Here is a 22372-nt window from a genome sequence, read left to right on the forward strand (position 1 = left end):
GGTTATCACTTGAGTTCTTCAGACTGCATTTGTGTGGATAGTAAAAGATGATGATATTTCAGCTCTGATATGTTATAGTTCTACCCTTGCTTGAAGGTCTGTGTGATTGTGATATTTCTAAAAGTTGATGGAGAGTTACAGGCTTAGAGTGGGAATTTGGGGAGAGAATGTTAGAAGAAATAGTGGAGTATTGCCGGCCTCTCTTTTACCATGGGTATAGGAAATGAGATTGAAATTAAGAGCACTTATTATGAAATAAATTACAAAGCAAGTTTTTGTTCTGTTTTGAATAATCTTATACCTTTGTTTTGTTTGCAAATGTTTTTGGTAGACGGGAGGTGGAGGATGAAAAAGAATAAGGAACCAGTCATAATTCTGCCACTCAGAACATTTCTCTTACTATATTTACATACTACTTTTTATCTTGTTAAACAGTTGTGATCCTACTGTGTATAGAATTTTGTAACTTGCTGTTTCTCACGTAAGTGTTTTCCCATGTTGTTGGAAATTCTTCATAAATAGCTTTTATGATCTCTTCTCTGGATTAGGTATCATTTGTTTAATCCTCTGAGCTGGAATTAACCTTTGCTCTCACTGCCATTTCTCCTGTCATTACCTTTCAGACAGTGTGCTTCATTTCCCACTCAGTGCTGGAGTGTTCTCCTATCTGGTGTCTGTGTCTCCTTTTGTGCTTCTCTTACCCTTTTACAGAGCACAGAATGTTTAAAATACAAATGAACTGTCACCTCTTCCTTAAAGCCATTCACTGATTTTGCGACTGTGGTGAAACCTAACACAACCCGAGGGTCTGAATACCATGTGTGGTCTGGCTCCACCTGCCTCCAGCCTCATCACTAGATTTCCTCTTACCGTGGTGCAGTCACATTGGCATTCTTTCTGTTTTAGAATGCCCTAAATTATTTTCTCTTCAGAGCATTCACACAGCTGTGTCCTTTGTCGAGAATGCTTTTTCCTTCTTTGCCCAAGTTGTTTCTACTTTCAGTGTTACTTTTTAGTGAGTTCTGCCCTGGCCTGTCAAAGTCAGGTCTCCTTTCATACGTGCTCTGTTCTTCCTTCACTGTATTTATGTGTATTTACACATTTATTTGTTTTAAACCTTAATGTCTATGCTAGACTTTAAACTCTGAGAGGTAAGGGAGTACATCTGTTCTGGTGACTTTTCTCAGTCTGACACAGCCCCTAGCTTGGAGTTAGGGCGCAGTAAGTAAGCATTGGTTGAGTCAAGGAATAAATGAAAGATGCCTAGAAGTGATGTGATATTAAGGGATGTAGTTAAGAACCTTTTTACATATGGCCAAATCGTTTTCTACAGAGGTTTATACACTTGAGCAGACAGTTTCACTGTCCCCTGGATGTTAAATAGATATAATTTGATAATATAGATCATTAATTAATTTGCAGTGGGGTTGTCACAGGCTTAAGAAGCTTATACTTCTCCTTGTATATATTACATAGGTTTCTAAATAGACATGTGTTGTTTCTTCACTTAGCATAGAATGCGTAATGCATTACTTTCCTGTGGTGCTTTGTATTTTATAGTTCTGCCCGTCACATGCTTCCCATAGCATCTTATTGTAGTGGCAGTCCAGGTACTAAAGAAGAAGAAATGAGGTTCAGAAAAAAAGAGGTGAAGTAAGTGACAAGGCTAAGACTAAAAGTTAGGTACTGTGACTTATGTTCCTTTGTTTAGGAATTAAACTTCTGAACTTCCTGCGATTACAAAGCTGTGGGTAATTCTGTCTTAATAATGCAGAACTTTTTTTTTAGATCTTTTAAAAATTCCAAGTATTGTTTCTGTACCATGTTGTCATAAATACTCTTTATCTATATGGCTATATATAGTTCTGCTTCATTTTGACTTATTAAAAGCAACAAATACTCTTATAAATGTTACACACACACACACGTATATACATGCCAGTATATACACACCAGTATATACATATATGTTTTGATATGAGGACTTTCAGTAGTCAGGGGTACCTCTCTTTTTTTTAATTTTACGTTACAGTTTCAGAAGATATTCAGTTTTGATAAAATTTAGTGTTTATTGGCTTTCATAGTCTGTAAAGAAGATGTATTGAACTGTATTTTAAAATATTATCCAACTAGCAACCAGAGATATCACTCCTGTCTCAATGTAAAATATTAATATTTTACTACAAAAAATAATAAGGCTAAATGACACCCACAGAACAGGCTTAAAGAAAAAAGAGTAATGTAAGTCTTACAAGTAGAAAGTGGTTAAAAGGATATTTTTGGAAATAAAATTAGTCCATGAAATATTGCAAGAGACACAGCTTGCAGAGAGAGACGAGTTCTGAAGTCAGGGATAAAATTAATTTAATTTATGAATATAGACTATCCCCATTTTTTATTAATGTGAATAACTCATAGGTGCTGTGCTCAAAATGTATCTACCATCTTCTTTTGAATTTACAGTTTTGCTCTCCCACTTACTTAAGCCCAGGCAGCATTATATAGTTTCTCCTCTTTTTCTGAAAAAGCTCTCCAAATAACTATGCCTAGAAACTTACTGCTCTTTTTCAGAACTTCCACAAATCATTTATTGTCTGAAAGCTTTGAGAAATGTTAATGTAGTCCTATCTGAAAGTTGATTATCATTTGATGTTCATAATATATTTAAAATTTTTACCTTTTCTAGCTGGCTTGGACCCCTTTTCTGGCTGCATTCAGTGTGGGTCTGCAAGACTGTGATGATACTGAAGTAGCCTCTCTTTGCCTGGAAGGTATAAGATGTGCAATCAGAATTGCATGCATTTTCAGCATTCAGGTAACAGAACTTTGCGTTTGTAGCCATCTGGAAAACGTAAATTACTTATGTCATTACTATAGTTGAAATTATTTCTTGTGTTGACACTGTTAAAAAGCTAATTTCAAGTTTATAGTGGAATTTATAAATGAATCTTAATGTTTTAAGTTTCCAAGAAGCTGTGACAAAACCAGGTAGTTCTTTGTTGATGTGTCTACCATTCATCATAATAACTTTGTGTTGCAGTTTTTTTCTGTATAGAATATTAGCTGTATGGAAAATTTCCAAGAGTTTGAATTCCTGTATTGTAATTTGAATATCTTATTTATATTGCATGTTCTTAATTTATTGAATCATATAACACTTTTTCATATTTTATATATTTAAAGATATTATTTTGTAACTTAAGCCTAAGAACAGGTTATCTTTAAGAAACTCAAGTATCAAGGACATAATTCTTATGAAGATAGTCCTTTCTAATAAATTATATGCTTTCTGATAATAAATTTTATCCAGTGCTTGCCTTCTTTCTTTTTGAAAACCATTTCACATTTAATTATGAATGTTATAGCATAAAAAGTATAGTCTTAACTGTAGGGGGAACATGAGCAAATTTTAAATCGAGTTTCTGCTACTTCACACAAGTCACTTGAAGCATGTGTTCAATGAATGCTTTCTTACTTGATGAATTATTGTTGCTGAAATTTCACCTTGATTTGACACCACCATTGCCTTTCAGCTTTAAAAATTCCTCCTTTTTGGCTTCATTCATATTAAAATTTAAAGAACTATAGTTTTGAGGTATCATATGTAATTCATGACATAGTTGAAAACTTACTAAATTAAGTAAACATTTCATCAGTAGGAAACCGGAGCCTACTCTGTTGTGCATACAACCCTGTGAGTTCTCTTTCTCTGTCTCTTTCAACAGCTGGAAAGAGATGCATACGTCCAGGCGCTGGCAAGATTTACCTTACTCACAGTGAGTTCTGGGATTACTGAAATGAAGCAGAAGAACATTGACACAATCAAAACACTTATCACAGTGGCTCATACAGATGGAAATTACTTAGGAAATTCATGGCATGAGGTATAAGCACTTCCTTTTTTCTTTTGCAATTTGGTTTATAAAATGAGCTAACACTAAATGTTATATCACTGACACGCTTAAGTGTTTGGGGAAAGAATTAATCTAGTACATTCAGGATTAAGTACATTTAACTTTTATATGCTGCTTTATAATGTAGCCTGTGTTTAAATTGTGACTTTGTACATTTAAATATTTTTATGAAGATTTTTAACACGGAATTTAAATTTGTTTTCCTTTTTGTAATTAAGATTCTCAAGTGCATCAGTCAGCTGGAGCTTGCTCAACTTATAGGAACTGGAGTGAAGCCTCGGTACATTTCTGGAACAGTACGAGGCAGAGAAGGATCACTTACTGGTGCGAAAGATCAGGCTCCTGATGAATTTGTGGGGCTAGGGCTAGGTGAGAATTTTTTGAATTATTTTTGTAAAGTATCACAGTTGTTTCTAACTTGCTCAATGTAAGTAACTTTGTATGAGCGAAATGTAATTAGAGGGCTAGGATCAAATGCCCTTTGGCTCACCTTACAGGGGTTAAGCAAGATAACATTGGAAGTCTTTTCTGCCTGGTCCAGTTTGCAATATTAAATGACCCTTAGTCTTAACCACATAGTTGAGGGTGGGAGAAAGGTGCAGTTTAAAATTACCTTCTTTACATTAAAGAAAAGAATGAAATGCTGCCATTTACAGCAACCTGAATGGACTGAGGGACTATTATACTTGTGAACTAAATCAGACAGAGAAAGACGAATATTATATGATATCACTTACATGTGGAATCTAAAAAATAATACAAGTGACTCTGTATATAAAACAGAAACAGACTCACAAGCATAGAAAGCAAATTTATGGTCACCGAAAGGAATAGGGAGAGAGGAAGGGATAAATTAGGAGTATGCAATTAACAAACTACTGTACAGAAAATAGATAAGTAACAAGGATTTACTGTATAATACAGGGAACTCTATCCAATATTTATAATAATCTATAATGGAAAATAATCTGAAAAAATGTTTTCAAGAATTACCTGCTTTTAAGACTAAGCAGATAAGTTAAATGAATGAAGGCTTGTTTAAAATGATAAATAGTTGGGGGCACCTGGAGAAAGCACTCACAAGGAGTTTTTTTTAACAGCACTATGCAGACATAACCCAAGTCTGAGGCCAGTGTGGAAACTGTCCCATGGCTCCCCTTGAGTTCAGTGCAGCCAGGAGCATCCAGGTTTAACAAAGGAAAGCACTATCAAAAGCAGATAAAGAAGAACCAAAACCATACATTTCTAGTCATAAGTGGAAAACATTAAACCGGGGAAGAAACAAAGTTTAGCCTGTCTTTGACTTTGGTTTTTTGTTTTTTTTTTTGTAATTAATTTATTTTTTATTGGAGGCAAATTATTTTACAATATTATATTGGTTGGTTTTGCCATACATTGACATGAATTCGCCCTGGGTTTACATAAGTTCCCCCTCTTGAACCCCCCTCCCACCTCCTTCCTCCCTCCTCCCTTTATCCTCCCTCTGGGTCATCCCCGCATGCCAGCCCCGAGCATCCTGTAACATGCATTGACCCTGAACTAGTGATTCATTTCACATATGACAACATACGTGTTTCAATGACATTCTCCCAAATATGTCTTTGACTTTGAATGTGCACTTCTGTGTTTGAATTCTTCCATGGTTCTTCTTCACTTGTGCTGCTTCTGCACTTGTGCAAGATGTGTGTGCAAGTTACTTTAATTCTCTGAGCTTCAGGTTCCTCTTTTCCAAACTAATAGTAGTATCTACTTACAGAGTTGTCAGGATTACAATATATTAACATATAAGTGAGCTGAGTGCTGCTATACTGTTTCTGGATTGTTGTTGTTTTTGTTCAGTCACTAAGTCATGTCTCACTCTTTGCGACCCCGTGGACTGCAGCACACCAGGCTTCCCTGTCCTCCTCTATCTCCTGGAGTTTGCTGAAACTCATGTCCATTGAGTCTGTGATGCCATCCAGCCATCCTCTGTTGGCCCCTTCTCCTCCTGACCTCAGTTTTTCCAGCATCAGGGTGTTTTCCAATGAGTCAGCTCTTCACATCAGGTAGCCAAAGTATTGGAGCTTCAGCTTTAGCGTCAGTCCTTCCAATGAATATTCAGGGTTGATTTCCTTTAGGATTGACTGGTTTGATCTTCTTGCTGTCCAAGGGACTCTCAAGACTTTTCTCCAACACCACAGTTCAAAAGCATCAGTTCTTCAGGGCTCAGCCTTCTTTATGATCCAGCTCTCGCATGTTTCTGGATTATTCTTTATCTGACCTCGCTACCTCACTTCTGACAGAAATCTAGAGAGACAACCTTAAAAAAAAAACATGAAGGAATACACCTGAGGTCTAAGAATACTTATATTTACCTTTTAAGGCTTTGTGCTATATGTAACATTGTACTTCTGGTCTTTCTCTTTTTATCATTTAGTGATTTCTCCGTTGTTGTTAGCAATAAAAAGTCTTAAGAAATTCAGACGAATTTCAGGCTTGAAAAACGACCCACCGGGAGAGGAATAAAGACAAGGATCATGTGTGGCTTCAGGTTGAGTGAGTTTGCAGTGGTAACTCAGCAGTGCAGTCTGCACCTCACTTGTAAAATACCAGTGGTGTTCTGTGGTTCTGGGAGGTGCGGGTATAGACAGCTGCAGGATTTAGAACTGCTTGAGCACCCGCATGGTTGGTGACTTATGTAACCTAGAAGTCTGACTCAGACATTAGAACTCTCATTGTTCCAGAAAGTAGTATGAGATACAGATGAAAAATATTTACAGGCAAGTGAAGTGAATGTGCATTGATTGATGAACTGCTTTTGAACAGTCTTTCTAAGGCCTCGGGAGTGGAGGAGAGCCCAGATAAAGAGGGGTGAGATCGCCAGGGCTCAGTTTTGGCAAGTAACAGAAGTAGGTTACACTAAAAATAAAATACCAGTGGACTATTTTATTTTCTATCAGTGTTAGTAAAACAAGAGAAATCATACTTGCTGAGCATGTTTACTGGAATACTTGAAAATGAATTAAAATTAGTTTGATCATTGTGCTGCTCTACTGATTAGGTTGCGAAGAGGTGACCTGACCTGCCTTCTCCCTTCAGGAAAAGGGAATTTAAAATAGACACGTTTGGAATATGGAACTGTGATTGAGATAAAAATTCCAGGCCTCCAAGCCACACGAGCGACTGACCACACCATTCACCTCTCCTGCTTTCTCTGTGTCATCCACTTCTCTCTGCTTCACGGCCTGCTCCCTTCTGCTCTCACTGCTGAGGGATCAGGTCTCAGGTTCCAGTCTGCATCCTAGAGGGAGCCCCTGTGCTGACTCAGCCCCTGTTGGGCAGAGCACCCCCTGAGTTGAGCTCGTCTCAGTAGTTGGTTCCTGGCTCGCCCAGCGTGGCAGGTGTCCACCCTGTGCAGCGGTGTCCTGGCATCTACTTGGGATGCTTTAGTCCATACTGAAGCTAGAGGAGGTTGTGGTGCAGACGGTTGAGCTGGTTTCATCTGTATATAATTTGTTTTTTAAAAATAAACTATTAGCCTCCTTTGTTAACAGAATCTATACCCCAAATATTGATGTAACCAAGTTAATAGGGCTGAGTGTATATTTATCTCACTTCCTTACAAATGTGATACAAGACTATACTTTTAATTTTTGGAAACAGGAAACTTTTGTTATTAAGAAAGCTTATGAATTATTAGATTTGAATTATATGCATACTATTATGATATGTATTAAAGTTTTAAAAATCATTTGCTTGGTCATATAAATCTTAAGTGAATATTATGACATCTTACATCTTTGTTCTTAGTTAATCTAAATGTTTGTTCTTTTGAGTCATTTCTTTGGTAAAACCAAAACTATTGGCTTATTTACTTGTACTGTCATACAAATGTTTGATAGATGTCATATATTTATGAAATTGGTTCTTGGATTGTTAGGCATTTTAAATCTTCTTTAAATAGGTTTAATGATTACAAATTATTATATCTAAATACAGAAAGTACAGAAATCTCTGTGGGAAGGACATTCAGTTGATACACAGACGAAGTTAGGTAGTGACTGGCATTTTTTTCTCAGATTTTTCTCCATTAAATTCCTGTAACATGCTACATACCTCATATTGCTTGACACTATCCTCCTACCACCCCATTTCTCAGTCACTTATTTCAGGCTTTCCGCCTTGTTCACTTGTATTACAGAAATAGACCCTTAATTTGTCTGCATGGCTTCAGTGGCTCTTCACGTTTCACTGTGTTCCACAGATATTACCAGAATTGTTTTTCAGAAAATAGATTGGATCATGTCAGTCTTTTAAAAGACCTGATGGTCGACTGAGCGACTGAACTGAACTGAACTGAATGGTTCCCTGTTTTCAAAAGTAGAATGTTAAACACGATGGTCAAGGCTCTTCACATTCTGTTTCTGGTCTGTCTGTCCAGCTTCATCTCTTACTGCTTGTTTCTCTCTCCTTGTCCCCTGCCAGATCATCCTCCCTTATGGCTACATCCGAGTGTGTTGGAACATGAACTTCACATGCCTGCTTCCATTCCTTCATATTGCTCCTTCTTCCTGAATTGCTTTTTCTTCTTTCTTTCCCACATGATGATCCTTTCAGATCTAACTTGAATTAATATTTCATCATATGTGAAAACTTTACATGAGCTAACAGCTGCATTCTCCCTTCCCCTATAAAAATTAGTTCTATTTAGCCACACTTGTTTTATATATAATTAGTTGAGTTCAGCTAATCATCAGAGTATATTAATAGTCATCAGAGTATATTAAAGTAGGTAATAAGTCTGTCTCTCCTGGTAAATCATTAACCGCATGAGGACAGGGATCACATTCTTTTCCCTTTGTTCAGTTCCTGGAGTAGATTTTGAGTTCAGCTGGTTTAAATAACACCATCTATTACATCTGCATTCAGAAAGTCATCTGAGTGTCTAGTCAGTCAACAAGTACTTGTTGAGCATCTGCTTTGAGTAAGGTTAGAGGAAGACCGAAAAAAGTGTATGATTTGCTTCCTATCCTGGGAACTTTTTATCTGGCTGAGAAGGCAGCAGTGACACACCTGAAGTAATTTATAGTAAGAAACTAAATGGAAGAAATTCTGAGTTGAGCAGTATTTATTTAAGTAAATACTTCATTCAGAGGAAGGTGAAGCAGTGGAGGGGAATCCTTCATTGAGAACTCAGGTTGGGTCTCAGTAGATAAACTTTAGATGATGACCTGAATAGAGACGTGTTGGAGGGAGCTGCCTTAAGTCCTAGGCTGAAAAGCTTATACTCTATCCTGAAACTAATAGTGAGCAAAATAAAGGTGGTGATTTAGGAAAATTAATCTCCAGAAAAAGAAAGGAGATTAAAGAGGGGGGGAAATCAGCAAAAAGAAAGTCAGTAAACAGTAATCCAGTCCTGAAATGATAATGGTCTAAACTAAGTAGGAATGAAAATGACTGAATCAAATGAAAAACAGGCCAGAAGAAAGATTTAGTGATAATGGAAGAAGGGAAAGATATTAAGAGCTTGAGAACTCGGGGAATTTTTTTGCTGTCTACAAACACATGGAACCAGTGTTGGGGGAAAAACCAAGTTATTCTTTTGAATAAGGATATTATAGCATACCAGTTGAATTTTCAGTGAACATCTGTAAACAAGGGACTGAAGATTACATTACAGGAGAGACCTAATTGTATGAAACTGGGAATCCTCCTAAGTCGATACATTTGGAGCTGGCATTGGTTCTGTTTCTTACATGCTGAGGGAGGGGTTTCCCTGGTGGTCTAGTGATTAAGACTCCGTGCTTCCACTGCTGGGGGCACAGGTTCTGTCCCTGGTTGAGGAAGTTCTGTATGCTGTGCGTTGCAGGGGTGAGTGGTCAGAGGAGGGGGTTTCTCTTAAACATTGAGAGAAATTCTGCCTAATGTCATTGAGTGATTAAAAATTTCAGTGTCCGTAATTTGTGTGATCTTCGCAAACAAGTTTGTGTCTTTACCCATGTTTGTATACCACTTAGTATAAGTCAGTCACTGATGCCGAAAAGAATTATTCACCCAAAGCTTTCTTTCATTAGGAAAATAACTGATTTTATTAGAAATGTGTTTTAGAACTGTAATTACATTCTTTCACTGAATTATTTTCACACTGAAATGACTCTCTTTTCTGTGTGGTAGTTGGAGGAAACGTGGACTGGAAGCAGATAGCAAGTATTCAGGAATCCATTGGAGAAACCAGTTCTCAAAGTGTTGTTGTTGCTGTAGATAGGTAAGGTATCTGTTTTATTCCCTTTTCAGATGAATACAATTTTAATTCTGTAGCATTTAGATGTGTGTTGCTCATTAGTAAAAAGAAAAAAAAATGATTGCAAAAATATCTTAGGTAATATAAGACTATATTGTGATATGCTATGATTTAAATGACGAAGTACCTACAATTTTGCTTTTAAGGTGCAGAATATAGGAAGGAGATAAACAGTATGAAAATTTAAGTGACAGCAGACATTAGTGGGCATTAGGGAAATGTTGACCTTGATGAGAAACAACACAGTTTTTCTTTTCCTTTATTTTTTAAAAATTTCCTTTATAAAAAATGTACTCCCCTTATTATTCCTATTTGAAAATAGAGTATAATTTATCTTCCTGAGTGTATGATATGGGATTGCATTATGGGGAAAACGAAGGGGTTTGCTGGCAGTTCTCACTGGGGAGAATTATATTTTATAGTATATACATTAAGAGATATTCCTCATCTCTAGTCTGGTTTTCTAAAAGATTATTTCTAAATATTTCTAAAAGAATATATTATGATTTGTTTTACTATAGAATATTCTAGATTTAAAAATCCCCAGTATTCAAAATAATGTCTAGTATTTTTGTTTTTTTAAGAAGGTGAATGTTTTCCATATGGATGCCCAAATAATTGAAACCTGACATTTTGTAACACTGTTGTTTACATTTTAACACTTCTGATGGGAACTGTCAAAAATACAGTGTGTATTATAATCTTTCCTTGATACTTAGAGACTCCCGCTGATCTATTATTTTACTTTGTTGTAGATGAAAACTTTTTGCTCTTAGATGAAACTAGAATGTTTAGTTGTTACTGACCCTGGCAGTACTCCCTGGAACTTCTTACTTGAAAAGAATTCTTAGTGTCCATGTGCCCACTTGCTTTTTTGGGGGTGGAGAGGTGGAGGGAGAGGCTTAATTTGCCTTTTTCTTGTGATGGAAAAAGATTGTGTATCGTTTTATATCTACTATATAACTCTGAGGCTTAACATGTGCTTTTCAGAGTGCTTTCTGGGAAGGGAATTTTTTAAAAGAGTGGATGTATGTGTAACTGATTATATTATATTAAACAAACAGAAAAAGTGCTTTCCATGTGTTACTCATTTAATCTTCTCAGTAGCCTATAAGATATGTATTATCACTGTCCTCAGTTTATAGATGAGGAAACTGAGACAAGGGGAATTAGATAACTTGCTCCTTCCCGCGGCCAGGCCAGTCTGGTCGTGATGATTAATTACAGTGACACTTTCATTAGCAGAGAATCTGAGGAATAGCGCCAGGGTTGCCCTCAGCTTCTCGGCCTTTCTGCCTGTGTGTGCAGCTCCAGAGCACTGTAGTGTCTGTCCTGCTGCTGCCAGGGTAGACCTCCTCCAGATGGTTTTCTAGCCACCCAAAAACACATCGTCACCATGAGGAGAATCTACCCAGACAAGAGTCAAATTTTACTTACTAGTCTTGTTGCCATAGCATACTTCATGTGACCAAAGCCAGTTCTGATTTATCCAGGTGGCCACTTTGCTGCAGAGAAGCATGTCACTCCTTTGATCAGGTGATCTGCCTCTCCATTTTAAGAGTTTGTGCAATTTCAGAGGAGTCTTAACACAAATTCTATTAGTACATCACTGTCTCAAACTCATCATCACCAGATACGTCTACAACATAAATTCAGGGTCCACAGTTTTATGCACAACCCTCAATGTTTACATTTTACCTTATAGTGAAAGCATAAAAAATTACATCCTTGATTTGTTACAAGATTTATATTATTCTTATGTGGTACGTATCACAATTTCTCATTAAATCACTTCTGAATTTCTTTCTGAGTATCTGAGTTTATTTTTATTTGTGATATTCTGATTCCATAGGCTGACTCAGTGAGACAGCCCTGGTAGTCAGGACGGTGGTTGAGAATATTGTCAGGCATCATCCTTTAAAGTCCTGTACTTGTTCAGCAAAAACATTGTTTTTCTGACCTTAGGCCTTTTGTTCTGGATAATCTGTTGTGATAAGTATAAGAACTAAACATGCAAATGAAAATAATAATTCTTTGCTTAATTATATATAGGTTGTTTTTTAATGGAAAAAATTTTGATTCCATCAAAAGGTTTAAAATGGTAAAATTTTCTGATTATCTTCACTTTTCTGTTTGGAATCCTGTATCATTAGAACTAAAGAGTATAAGGACACTTTAACCTGGAGTCCCTGATCCTCTCAGATTTGCTAGGGAAACATTTTCTAGGCGTTGTTAAACCAGCTATTTCTTAAATGTTACTCAACTTCATGGGGGTGGATTTTGTCCAGGAACGATTTACCCCTGAAAGTCAAAAGTTATGTAGCACCATAGTTTTTTATTTAATTGTTGTTTTTAAGCACACTGGATCTGGCTTTATATTGACCTGTCCCACACTTTGAAATATTCTGTCACCTATCAGAAAATATGGACTACTCCTCCCTGACTGGTTTCTCATAAACGTCTTTCAATTGAGTCTAAGCCATAAATGTTACCTCTGATGTTTTCACTATGAAGACTTTAGATACGCAGTCATTTCATCTGCCTGTGTGTTGCATACAGCTTAAAGTTGATTTGATCTAGAATCTGCAAGTTTCATCTTTTTTTTTTGCATTGTTTCATCACTATCATAATGTGTAAGAATTCAGTAAATCTGTCAATCATTTTTTCCTACTTGTACTTTTCAGGGGCGTGTCTTTTAATATTAACACACAAGATTCTCATGCTTCTGTTCTCTGCTTTTCACACAGGCATGTGGAATCCATTTTATAGTTGATGTTGTGAAGCATAGCTCTTTTCTGCCTTAGTATATTAAGGCTTTACTATGAATGCCTCCCCAGACCACTCTGCTGTCTCATGACTTACCTTTCATGGAGCATTTCTAGAAATATAGTGACCGCTCAGAGGCTACCAGAGTGAGTGGGAATCAAAATGCTCTTTCCCACGACGGATGCTCCCCTGCTCACACTGTCACCCGAGTCTGCAGAGCCTGGCTGTTTGCTTGCAGTTCTCTCTGGCCGCCTTCAGAGGGGTCCTTGCAGCTTTCCCTGGAGTTCTCTGCTGCTGTTCTCTCCTCCCCTGCTCTCTGTCACTTGCTTCCTCCTTGCTTCAGAAAGGGTCTTGGTTTCCTTTGTTGTTTTCCTTTTGTTTTCCTCGTGCTGTTTAGGCTGGACTTCGTTTGTGGTATTGTTTGTATAGCCACTGCCTTCCAGGTGCACACCTCTAGTTTGAGAAACAGCTAATGACATTCATAATGCAGAGTCTAGCACTTCTCATTTTTGTTCCTGTGAGAGGTCTGTAGCCTTTATTTTAAATTTCTGGATCCAGTCTAACCACTAGGTTCACTGAGGCCCCATTACTCTTACTCCTTCTCCCCCGCCCCCCAACCCATAGTGTTTTCAGGCAGATTTTTGAACTTTTGTTTTACTCAGAAGAGCAATAGAGGAAATGTGAAGATATCTCTTTAGCAGGAGATCAGATTCTGAGTTATTACCTTGTCAGTGTTTAAGCTGCTTTTCCTTCTTGTTTTCATTATTCACTGTTGCCAGGACACATAGACCTTCAAGGGCATAGAGTTTGAAAAATCATGATATACTCAAAACATTTAGACTGTGGTAGTAGGAAAAAACTAGAATGTATTTTAAATGTTTAAATTCTGTTTTGCTTGGATAAGTGTGGGGTGGTTGAGAGGGTGGACTCTGGGGTCAGCCTGTCCTGGTTTGACTGGCTCTAGTATGTACTAGCCTTGTAATTTTTAGAAAGTTGTTATATATCTTTGTTCCTCAGTGTCTGTGTTGATAAAGTTGGGAGTCGAACATGCTTCATGGTATCTGTATTTGTTATATGAGTGGATAGACAGACAGGTAGGTACAGATATAAAGCACTTTGGGTAGCAACCACCCTGTGATTGCTGGTAGCTGTACTATTACTATGATTCCCTTTGTTTCTAAGTTTACTGTTTGACCTGCTCCTGCTTTTGAGGGTTTTTTTTTATCGTTCAAATCCTATCATGTACAGCTTACATTGAGGAATATCAATTTATCCTTGAAGTCACCACATCAAACCCTTCGTTATAAACTCGGAACATGGGTAAAAATGCAGACTTTAAAGTAAGAGGACTAATGTGTTTATGCTGAAATCTTTTAGGAAACTTTGAAACACAGGAAAAGAGCTCAGTGAAGAAGGCAGGGCAAAGCTGGATAGCATAGCTTAACTCTGAATGTTTGAATGCTCTGAGAAAAGGAGTTAGTTACTTGTTAGTTAAACTGTTGCAAACTATTTGTAAGGTTTTATTAATCACTTGTAATTCAACATGAGTTTTTTTAATCAGATGTACATTATTTATAAAAATAGAGTAGAAGTTTTCATTTTAAAAATATGTTTAAACTAGTAAATACTCAGGAAAATTGAGAAGTATGTTTTGTGTATGCCAGTTATTAGTTTTACAAATTAATAGTCTATTATTTTGAGGCTCTTGAAATACCCATCCTAGTGTTGATAAATTTACTAGTAAAATTGCAGCAATGTATTCATTCTCTAATGTCATTCAGTGCAAGGGCGAGGGGGTACATTCCAACTACACTTGTTACTATACTATCTGGTAAAAAGTACCCATTCAGTTACAGATAAAAGTAGTTAGTAAACTAGGCCACTTGTTTTTGAATTGATATATCAGAAGTGAGACTTAATTTTTGCATTGTGATTTTTGTTTTTTTCTTTAGAATATTTACAGGGTCCACAAGGCTAGATGGAAATGCCATTGGTAAGTATGTACATTGAGTTAAAAAATTTACTTTGGGGCTAAAAGACTTTAAATTTAAGCTTTAAAGTAAATGTTAATCTATTTCTGTTATAGTGGATTTTGTCCGTTGGCTCTGTGCTGTGTCTATGGATGAATTACTTTCTACTACGCATCCAAGAATGTTTAGTCTGCAAAAAATAGTAGAAATATCATATTACAACATGGGAAGAATAAGATTGCAGTGGTCTCGAATTTGGGAAGTTATTGGAGATCATTTTAATAAGGTATTTGAGTAATTATACAATTTGCTTAATTTGTAGTTTTTTTGTTGTTTAAAATTCCCTTACCATAATCTAGTTGAGACCTTTGTCCTTTCTAAGCAGTTTTTTAATTATATTTTTTTGTAATTAGATTAGAAAACACTTTGTCTTGTTTTTTTCTTCTAGAAATAATTGTTCTAGGTTTTAAGAATTTAGTTAAAATATGTTCTTCTTGTTGAGAAATTTGTTAGCATACTTAGTGCCTCTATGGAGAATCTTTGAATTTACCTGTCTTTGCTATTAATGATATATTTTTCTAGAAAATTACTGATTTTTCAGGTGATATTAGCATCCTCTATTTCTGTTGCTGTTACAGGTTGGCTGTAATCCTAATGAAGATGTAGCTATTTTTGCAGTAGACTCCCTGAGGCAGCTGTCAATGAAGTTCTTAGAGAAAGGGGAGCTTGCTAATTTCAGATTCCAGAAGGATTTCTTAAGACCTTTTGAACATATAATGAAACGGAACAGGTATTATATTTGTTGAACTGCTTAACATCAGGAAAATAGTGTATTTTCCACAGTAGTGGGGGGAGGGGGTGGGACAAAAGAGAGGGGAAAAAAAAAACCTGATGAGATTTATCCAAGCAATTATATTACTATTTTAGGTCTCCAACAATTCGTGATATGGTTGTACGGTGTATAGCACAGATGGTTAACTCTCAAGCTGCTAACATTCGGTCTGGATGGAAGAACATCTTCTCTGTGTTTCATCTTGCTGCGTCGGATCAAGATGAAAGCATAGTTGAGCTTGCATTCCAGACAACGGGACATATTGTCAGTGAGTATCCCCTAAACTCTGTTCAAGTTAGAACACAGCACAACACAACTTCATTATGTTCAGAGGATAGCTCAAGTGTAAAATTATTGGCTTGTCATGGGCTTTACCAAGTTTTGCCTATAGAAACAGAGTAAAAAGTGATAGTGTTATCATTATTATAATATTATAGTTAACATTTATTGCATGTTTACTGCATGGCAAGCACTATAAGCACTTTGCATGTATTTTCTTCAATTTTCACAGTAACTGTATGAGAAAAATATCTTTATTATCTTTTTTTTTTAATTAGATAAGGAAACGCAGATCCAGTGAGGTTATATAATTTGTCTAAAGACACAAAACTAATGAGTGATGGATTGAGGTGCAAAACCAGAGTCTTAAGACATAGCCTTTGTTTCTGACTACTGTACTACACAACCTCCTTTGACTTTGAAATACCTATGATGTCAATTAAGCCTCTCTTAGAAGATAATAATGACCATTGTTGTCATCAACATCAAGAATGATGACATCACCATAGCTGTCATTTGTTGTTTGCTTAAATTTAGTAAATTAAGTATTGTGCTAAAAATAAGCACTTTGTTGTTGTTTAGTCGTTAAGTCATGTCCGACTCTTTGCAACCCCATAGACTTGACTACCAGGCTCCTCTGTTCATGGAATTTGCCAGGCAAGAATACTGGAGTGGGTTGCCATTCCCTTCTCCAGGGAATCTTCCTCACCCAGGTATTGAACTCAGGTCTCCTGCATTGCAGGTGGATTCTTTACCATCTGAGTGTACCAGTCTGTTAGGTGCTGGGTTTATAGTGTAAACAAAACACAGGCCTAACTCCCTGTTCCCACTACCTATGGCAGTCGGGTGCCTAGTCAAGACAGACTTTGGAACCCATGTCTCTTGGAATCAGAACCCTTAACCTTCAAGAAGTATCCATTACATCTAGAGCTCAGTATATTAGGTATAATTAGGAATAATTGACAATCTTTAATTATTTGGATATATTTTTCTCCTTTATAGCCCTTGTGTTTGAAAAACACTTTCCAGCGACCATTGATTCTTTCCAGGATGCAGTGAAATGTCTGTCTGAATTTGCGTGCAATGCAGCTTTCCCAGATACAAGTATGGAAGCAATTCGACTTATTCGCCATTGTGCAAAATACGTGTCTGATAGACCTCAGGTATAGCATCAGTTAGTAAACAAAATGTGACTTAGCATTTATTTCTAGTCTGATATCTAAGTTTATTTGGGAATCTAGGGGATATGAAGCATTTTTCAGAATTATCTTGAGTTGTCACATTTATTGAAGACATCGGGTATTTTTCTGAATGTCTCACATGTATAAACTTGTTTAATTTTCAATAACAACTTTATGGGATAGATTGTGTTATAGCCCCATTAAATAAGGAATCTGAGGCACAAGGAAACTCAATATGTGCCCCTTGCTCATAGGGATAGTTAAAGAGACAGGATTTGAACCCAAGCCTGCAGCCATGAAATTAAAAGATGCTTACTCCTTGGAAGGAAAGTTATGACCAACCTAGATAGCATATTAAAAGGCACGGACATTACTTTGCCAACAAAGGTCCATCTGGTCTTGTATGGATGTGAGAGTTGGACTGTGAAGAAAGCTGATCGCCGAAGAATTGATGCTTTTGAACGGTGGTGTTGGAGAAGACTCTTGAGAGTCCCTTGCAAGGAGATCCAACCAGTCCATTCTAAAGGAGATCAGTCCTGGGTGTCCATTGGAAGGACTGATGCTAAAGCTGAAACTGCAATACTTTGGCCACCTCATGCGACGAGTTGATCCACTGGAAAAGACTCTGATGCTGGGAGTGATTAGGGGCAGGAGGAGAAGGGGATGACAGAGAATGAGATGGCTGGATGGCATCACCGACTCGATGAACATGAGTTTGAGTGAACTCCAGGAGTTGGTGATGGACAGGGAGGCCTGGCGTGCTGTGATTCATGGGGTCGCAAAGAGTCGGACACGACTGAGCGACTGAACTGAATTGTGTATTCAGCCATTACCTTGATACACTGTTTGTTGTGTGTCAAGCTCTGCAGCACTGAAGGTAACTGTGGATGAGTGTGGTTGTGAGCATTGGAGTGAAAGCTTGAATTGGCAACCTGGCAGCCAGCTTTCGCGTATCTGTGTAACTGTCATTAGGAGAAAAGGTGGCTTCATAGATCTCCTGTCGTGTGCTGACATGGACCTGTGGCGTGTTCAGTACTTCTTACATTCATTCGATCCGCATCCCTCCCCAGGGTGGCGGTGTGGCTGTGTGATGTTATAACCACTTAAATGCCTGAAATGGAAAGCTGATGATGGAGTTGGAGCTGAAAGTAGCTTTTGGACTCTATTCCATGCTCTGTAGGCAGTTATAATCTCCATCTTTTTATAAGTTTTTTAAATCAGATTGCTCATTTTTGATTTGCAAAGTGTTTAAAAACTGCTTTGGAGAAATGTGTATAGATAGGTATTAACGCCTTGTGTTTAATAAACCTGCCTTTCTTTCTAAAGGCTTTCAAGGAGTACACAAGTGACGACATGAATGTGGCCCCTGAAGACAGAGTGTGGGTGAGAGGCTGGTTCCCAATTCTCTTCGAGTTATCATGTATCATCAATAGATGCAAATTAGATGTAAGAACCAGGTAACAATCAGTATTTGTAATTAAAACTTTGCAAGGGTTATTTTGACTTTAATCAAATTAACCTTTCTTATGTGAACATACGTTTAACTTGATCAAATATAGTAATTATTACATAGGTAAATTTTAAAATATGTTAAATAGAGCAACAAAAAATGGAAATAGACTTACTTTTCCTTAAATTTTGATTATTTCCAAGTTTGAATTTTAGATTCCATGTTAATTTACACAGTCTGTGTTTTCATACTTTTGTTTCCAATCAGAAATTGAAGTTAGTCCCAAACTTTGTTTTCTGATGAATGAGAAAAGAATTTCCAAATGCATGTCCCTGGTGGCTTTTAGGTAAAGAACCATTTCTCTTTGAAGACTGGCCAGTAACCTAGTTTTGAATAACATAGGCCTGTTGAAAAAGAACTCTTTCAAAAGTATATTCTCAATAAAAGATCTGTATGACTGTCCAGTCCATTTGTAAAGAAACTACGATGGGTGTAATGTAACCAGACAAGTGCTCAGTGCACATATTTTATACTTACAAGAACTTGTTGTGAATTTGTTAGCATTCTTATCAATCCCGTAATATAGTTTTTCTCATTCTATTTTTGACTGCCAAATTGAAATGACCAACTTGAGTATCCTAATATCTGTCAGCAGGACATCAGAAAGGTAGTGCAGACTTGTAAGAAATCAGTGATAGAATGTAATAAAAGAATGAATCTCTCCTTCCTCCCTCCTCTTATGCCAGAACCACACCCATCCCTAGCCATGGTGAAATTTGTTTTATAGCCTAAGAAGTTTTTTATTTTTAGAGTGTTATTTGTTACAGCAGATTCTTATGAAATTTAAAATAATCCAAAATACACTCAAACCTTGGAAACTTGTCACAGAATTTAGTCACCACAAGCACAGTTGACATTAATTTCACATTTAGGCCCTGAGGAGTTTTTGTCAGTGGACCTGTTAGGAAACTTGATAAAATTCAAGCTAACCCCCTAATTGATTATATATACCATTCTCAGATGTCTGCCACTTCAGTAGAACAACTAAGATGCGGTAACTGAAAGTCACAGAAACTCACCCTCCCTGCCCGTGTTTATTTGTAGAAATCTCTTTGGCGGGGGACGGACGTACCTGCTTTTTTAGTCTCTTACCTGTCCTTGTCTGGGACCATGCTACCTTGCTTTTCACTGTATCCTGTGTTCAGATTATGGATGCGTTTAGTTCTTAAGAAGAGAAAATAAGTATTCTAGGTGGTAAAGAGAGAAAATGTGAGTAAGCTTTGTCCAGGGATGGCTTTGATTTTGTAAAGACAGTTATTTCAGTTACATCTAAAAATGCAGCACTGTGACTTGTATAACACACTAGTTATAGAGTACTTCCACATGCGTTCTCATTTGAGTCTCTCAAAATTCTGTAGATTTAGGTTTAAATAATTAACCTAGAGCTCTCCATATTCTTTTCCATATACCAGCAACTTATATATTCAGCAGAACTCCTTCAATACGTAAAAAATCTTGGGAACCTCTGTGGATCTGCGTTTGCTTTCAGTTCAGTTCAGTTCAGTTGCTTAGTCGTGTCCGACTCCTTGCGACCCCATGAACCACAGCACGCCAGTCCTCCCTGTCCATCACCAGCTCCCGGAGTTCACTCAAACTCATGTCCATCGAGTCGGTGATGCCATCCAGCCATCTCATTCTCTGCCGTCCCCGTCTCCTCCTACCCCCAATCCCTCCTAGCATCAGACTCTTTTCCAGTGAGTCAACTCGTCACACATGAGGTGGCCAAAGTATTGGAGTTTCAGCTTCAGCATCAGTCCTTCCAGTGAACACCCAGGATTGATCTCTTTTAGAATGGACTGGTTGGATTTCCTTGCAGTCCAAGGGACTCTCAAGAGTCTTCTCCAGCACCACAGTTCAAAAGCATCATTTCTTCGGCGCTCAGCTTTCTTCATAGTCCAACTCTCACATCCATACATGAACATGGGAAAAACCATAGCCTTGACTAGACGGACCTTTGTTGGCAAAGTAATGTCTCTGCTTTTTAATATGCTATCTAGCCTGGTCATAACTTTCCTTCCAAGGAGCAAGCGTCTTTTAACTTCATGGCTGCAATCAGCATCCAAAGTGATTTTGGAGCCCAAAAAAATAAAGTCTGACACTGTTTCCCCATCTATTTCCCATGAAGTGATGGGACCAGATGCCATGATCTTCATTTTCTGAATGTTGAGCTTCAGGCCAACCTTTTCACTCTCCTCTTTCACTTTCATCAAAAGGCCTTTGAGTTCCTCTTCACTTTCTGCCATAAGGGTGGTGTCATTTGCATATCTGAGGTTATTGATATTTCTCCCAGCAATCTTGATTCCAGCTTGTGCTTCTTCCAGCCCAGCGTTCCTCATGATGTACTCTGCATATAAGTTAAATAAGCAGGGTGACAATATACAACCTTGACGTACTCCTTTTCCTATTTGGAACCAGTCTGTTGTTCCATGTCCAGTTCTAACTGTTGCTTCCTGACCTGCATACAGGTTTCTCAAGAGGCAGGTCAGGTGGTCTGGTATTCCCATCTCTTTCAGAATGTTCCAGTCTATTGTGACCCACACAGTCAAAGGCTTTGGCATAGTCAATGAAGCAGAAATAGATGTTTTTCTGGAATTCTCTTGCTTTCTCCATGACCCAGCGGATGTTGGCAATTTGATCTCTGGTGCCTCTGCCTTTTCTAAAACCTGCTTGAACATCTGGGAGTTCACAATTCACATATTGCTGAAGCCTAGCTTGGAGAATTTTGAGCATGACTTTACTAGCGTGTGAGATGAGTGCAATTGTGTGGTAGTTTGAGCATTCTTTGGCATTGCCTTTCTTTGGGATTGGAATGAAGACTGACCTTTTCCAGTCCTGTGGCCATTGCTGAGTTTTCCAAATTTGCTGGCATATTGAGTGCAGCACTTTCACAGCATCATCTTTCAGGATTTGAAATATCTCAGTTGGAATTCCATCACCTCCACTAGCTTTGTTCGTAGTGATGCTCTCTAAGGCCCACTTGACTTCACATTCCAAGATCTCTGGTTCCAGGTGAGTGATCACGCCATCGTGATTATCTTCTTCGTGAAGATCTTTTTTGTACAGCTCTTCTGTGTAGTCTTGCCACCTCTTCTTAATATCTTCTGCTTCTGTTAGGTCCATACCATTTCTGTCCTTTATCGAGCCCATCTTTGCATGAAATGTTCCCTTGATATCTTTAATTTTCTTGAAAAGATCTCTTGTTTTTCCTATTCTGTTGTTTTCCTCTATTTCTTTGCATTGATTGCTGAGGAAGGCTTTCTTATCTCTCCTTGCTATTCTTTGGAACTCTGCATTCAGATACTTATATCTTTCCTTTCCTCCTTTGCTTTTCGCTTCTCTTCTTTTCACAACTATTTGTAAGGCCTCCTCAGACAGCCATTTTGCTTTTTTGCATTTCTTTTCCGTGGGGATGGTCTTGGTCCCTGTCTGCTATACAATGTCACGAACCTCCGTCCAGAGTTCATCAGGCACTCTATCAGATCTAGTCCCTTAAATCTATTTCTCACTTCCACTGTATAATCCTAAGTGTTTGCTTTGGGGACCTGCAAGCAGCAGGATGTTCTCAGCCCAGCCATGGGGGTTATTTAGCATCCAGTTACTCGGAATGGGAGGAAGAACCAGCCCTGTCTCAGTGTGTGTG

The 22372-nt window shown here is 37.7% G+C and overlaps 1 protein-coding gene across 2 annotated transcripts in view; it reads left to right on the forward strand.

The window, feature by feature from the left end:
- ARFGEF1 (ARF guanine nucleotide exchange factor 1) overlaps positions 1-22372 on the forward strand; it is a 138455-nt gene that overhangs the window by 100142 nt on the left and 15941 nt on the right. For both annotated transcript variants that reach the window (XM_088844439.1, XM_088844438.1), the window contains 10 exons: positions 2687-2815; positions 3726-3884; positions 4133-4283; positions 10068-10158; positions 14913-14953; positions 15047-15216; positions 15569-15720; positions 15858-16030; positions 17044-17204; positions 18549-18679. In XM_088844439.1, coding sequence (XP_088700565.1) covers positions 2687-2815; positions 3726-3884; positions 4133-4283; positions 10068-10158; positions 14913-14953; positions 15047-15216; positions 15569-15720; positions 15858-16030; positions 17044-17204; positions 18549-18679 — 1358 coding nt within the window. The remainder of the gene's footprint in view (positions 1-2686; positions 2816-3725; positions 3885-4132; positions 4284-10067; positions 10159-14912; positions 14954-15046; positions 15217-15568; positions 15721-15857; positions 16031-17043; positions 17205-18548; positions 18680-22372) is intronic.

Source organism: Moschus berezovskii, chromosome 16, assembly GCF_049115385.1.
Source record: "Moschus berezovskii isolate FMDL1 chromosome 16, NW_MosBer_1.0, whole genome shotgun sequence".
NCBI classification, from domain to species: domain Eukaryota; kingdom Metazoa; phylum Chordata; class Mammalia; order Artiodactyla; family Moschidae; genus Moschus; species Moschus berezovskii.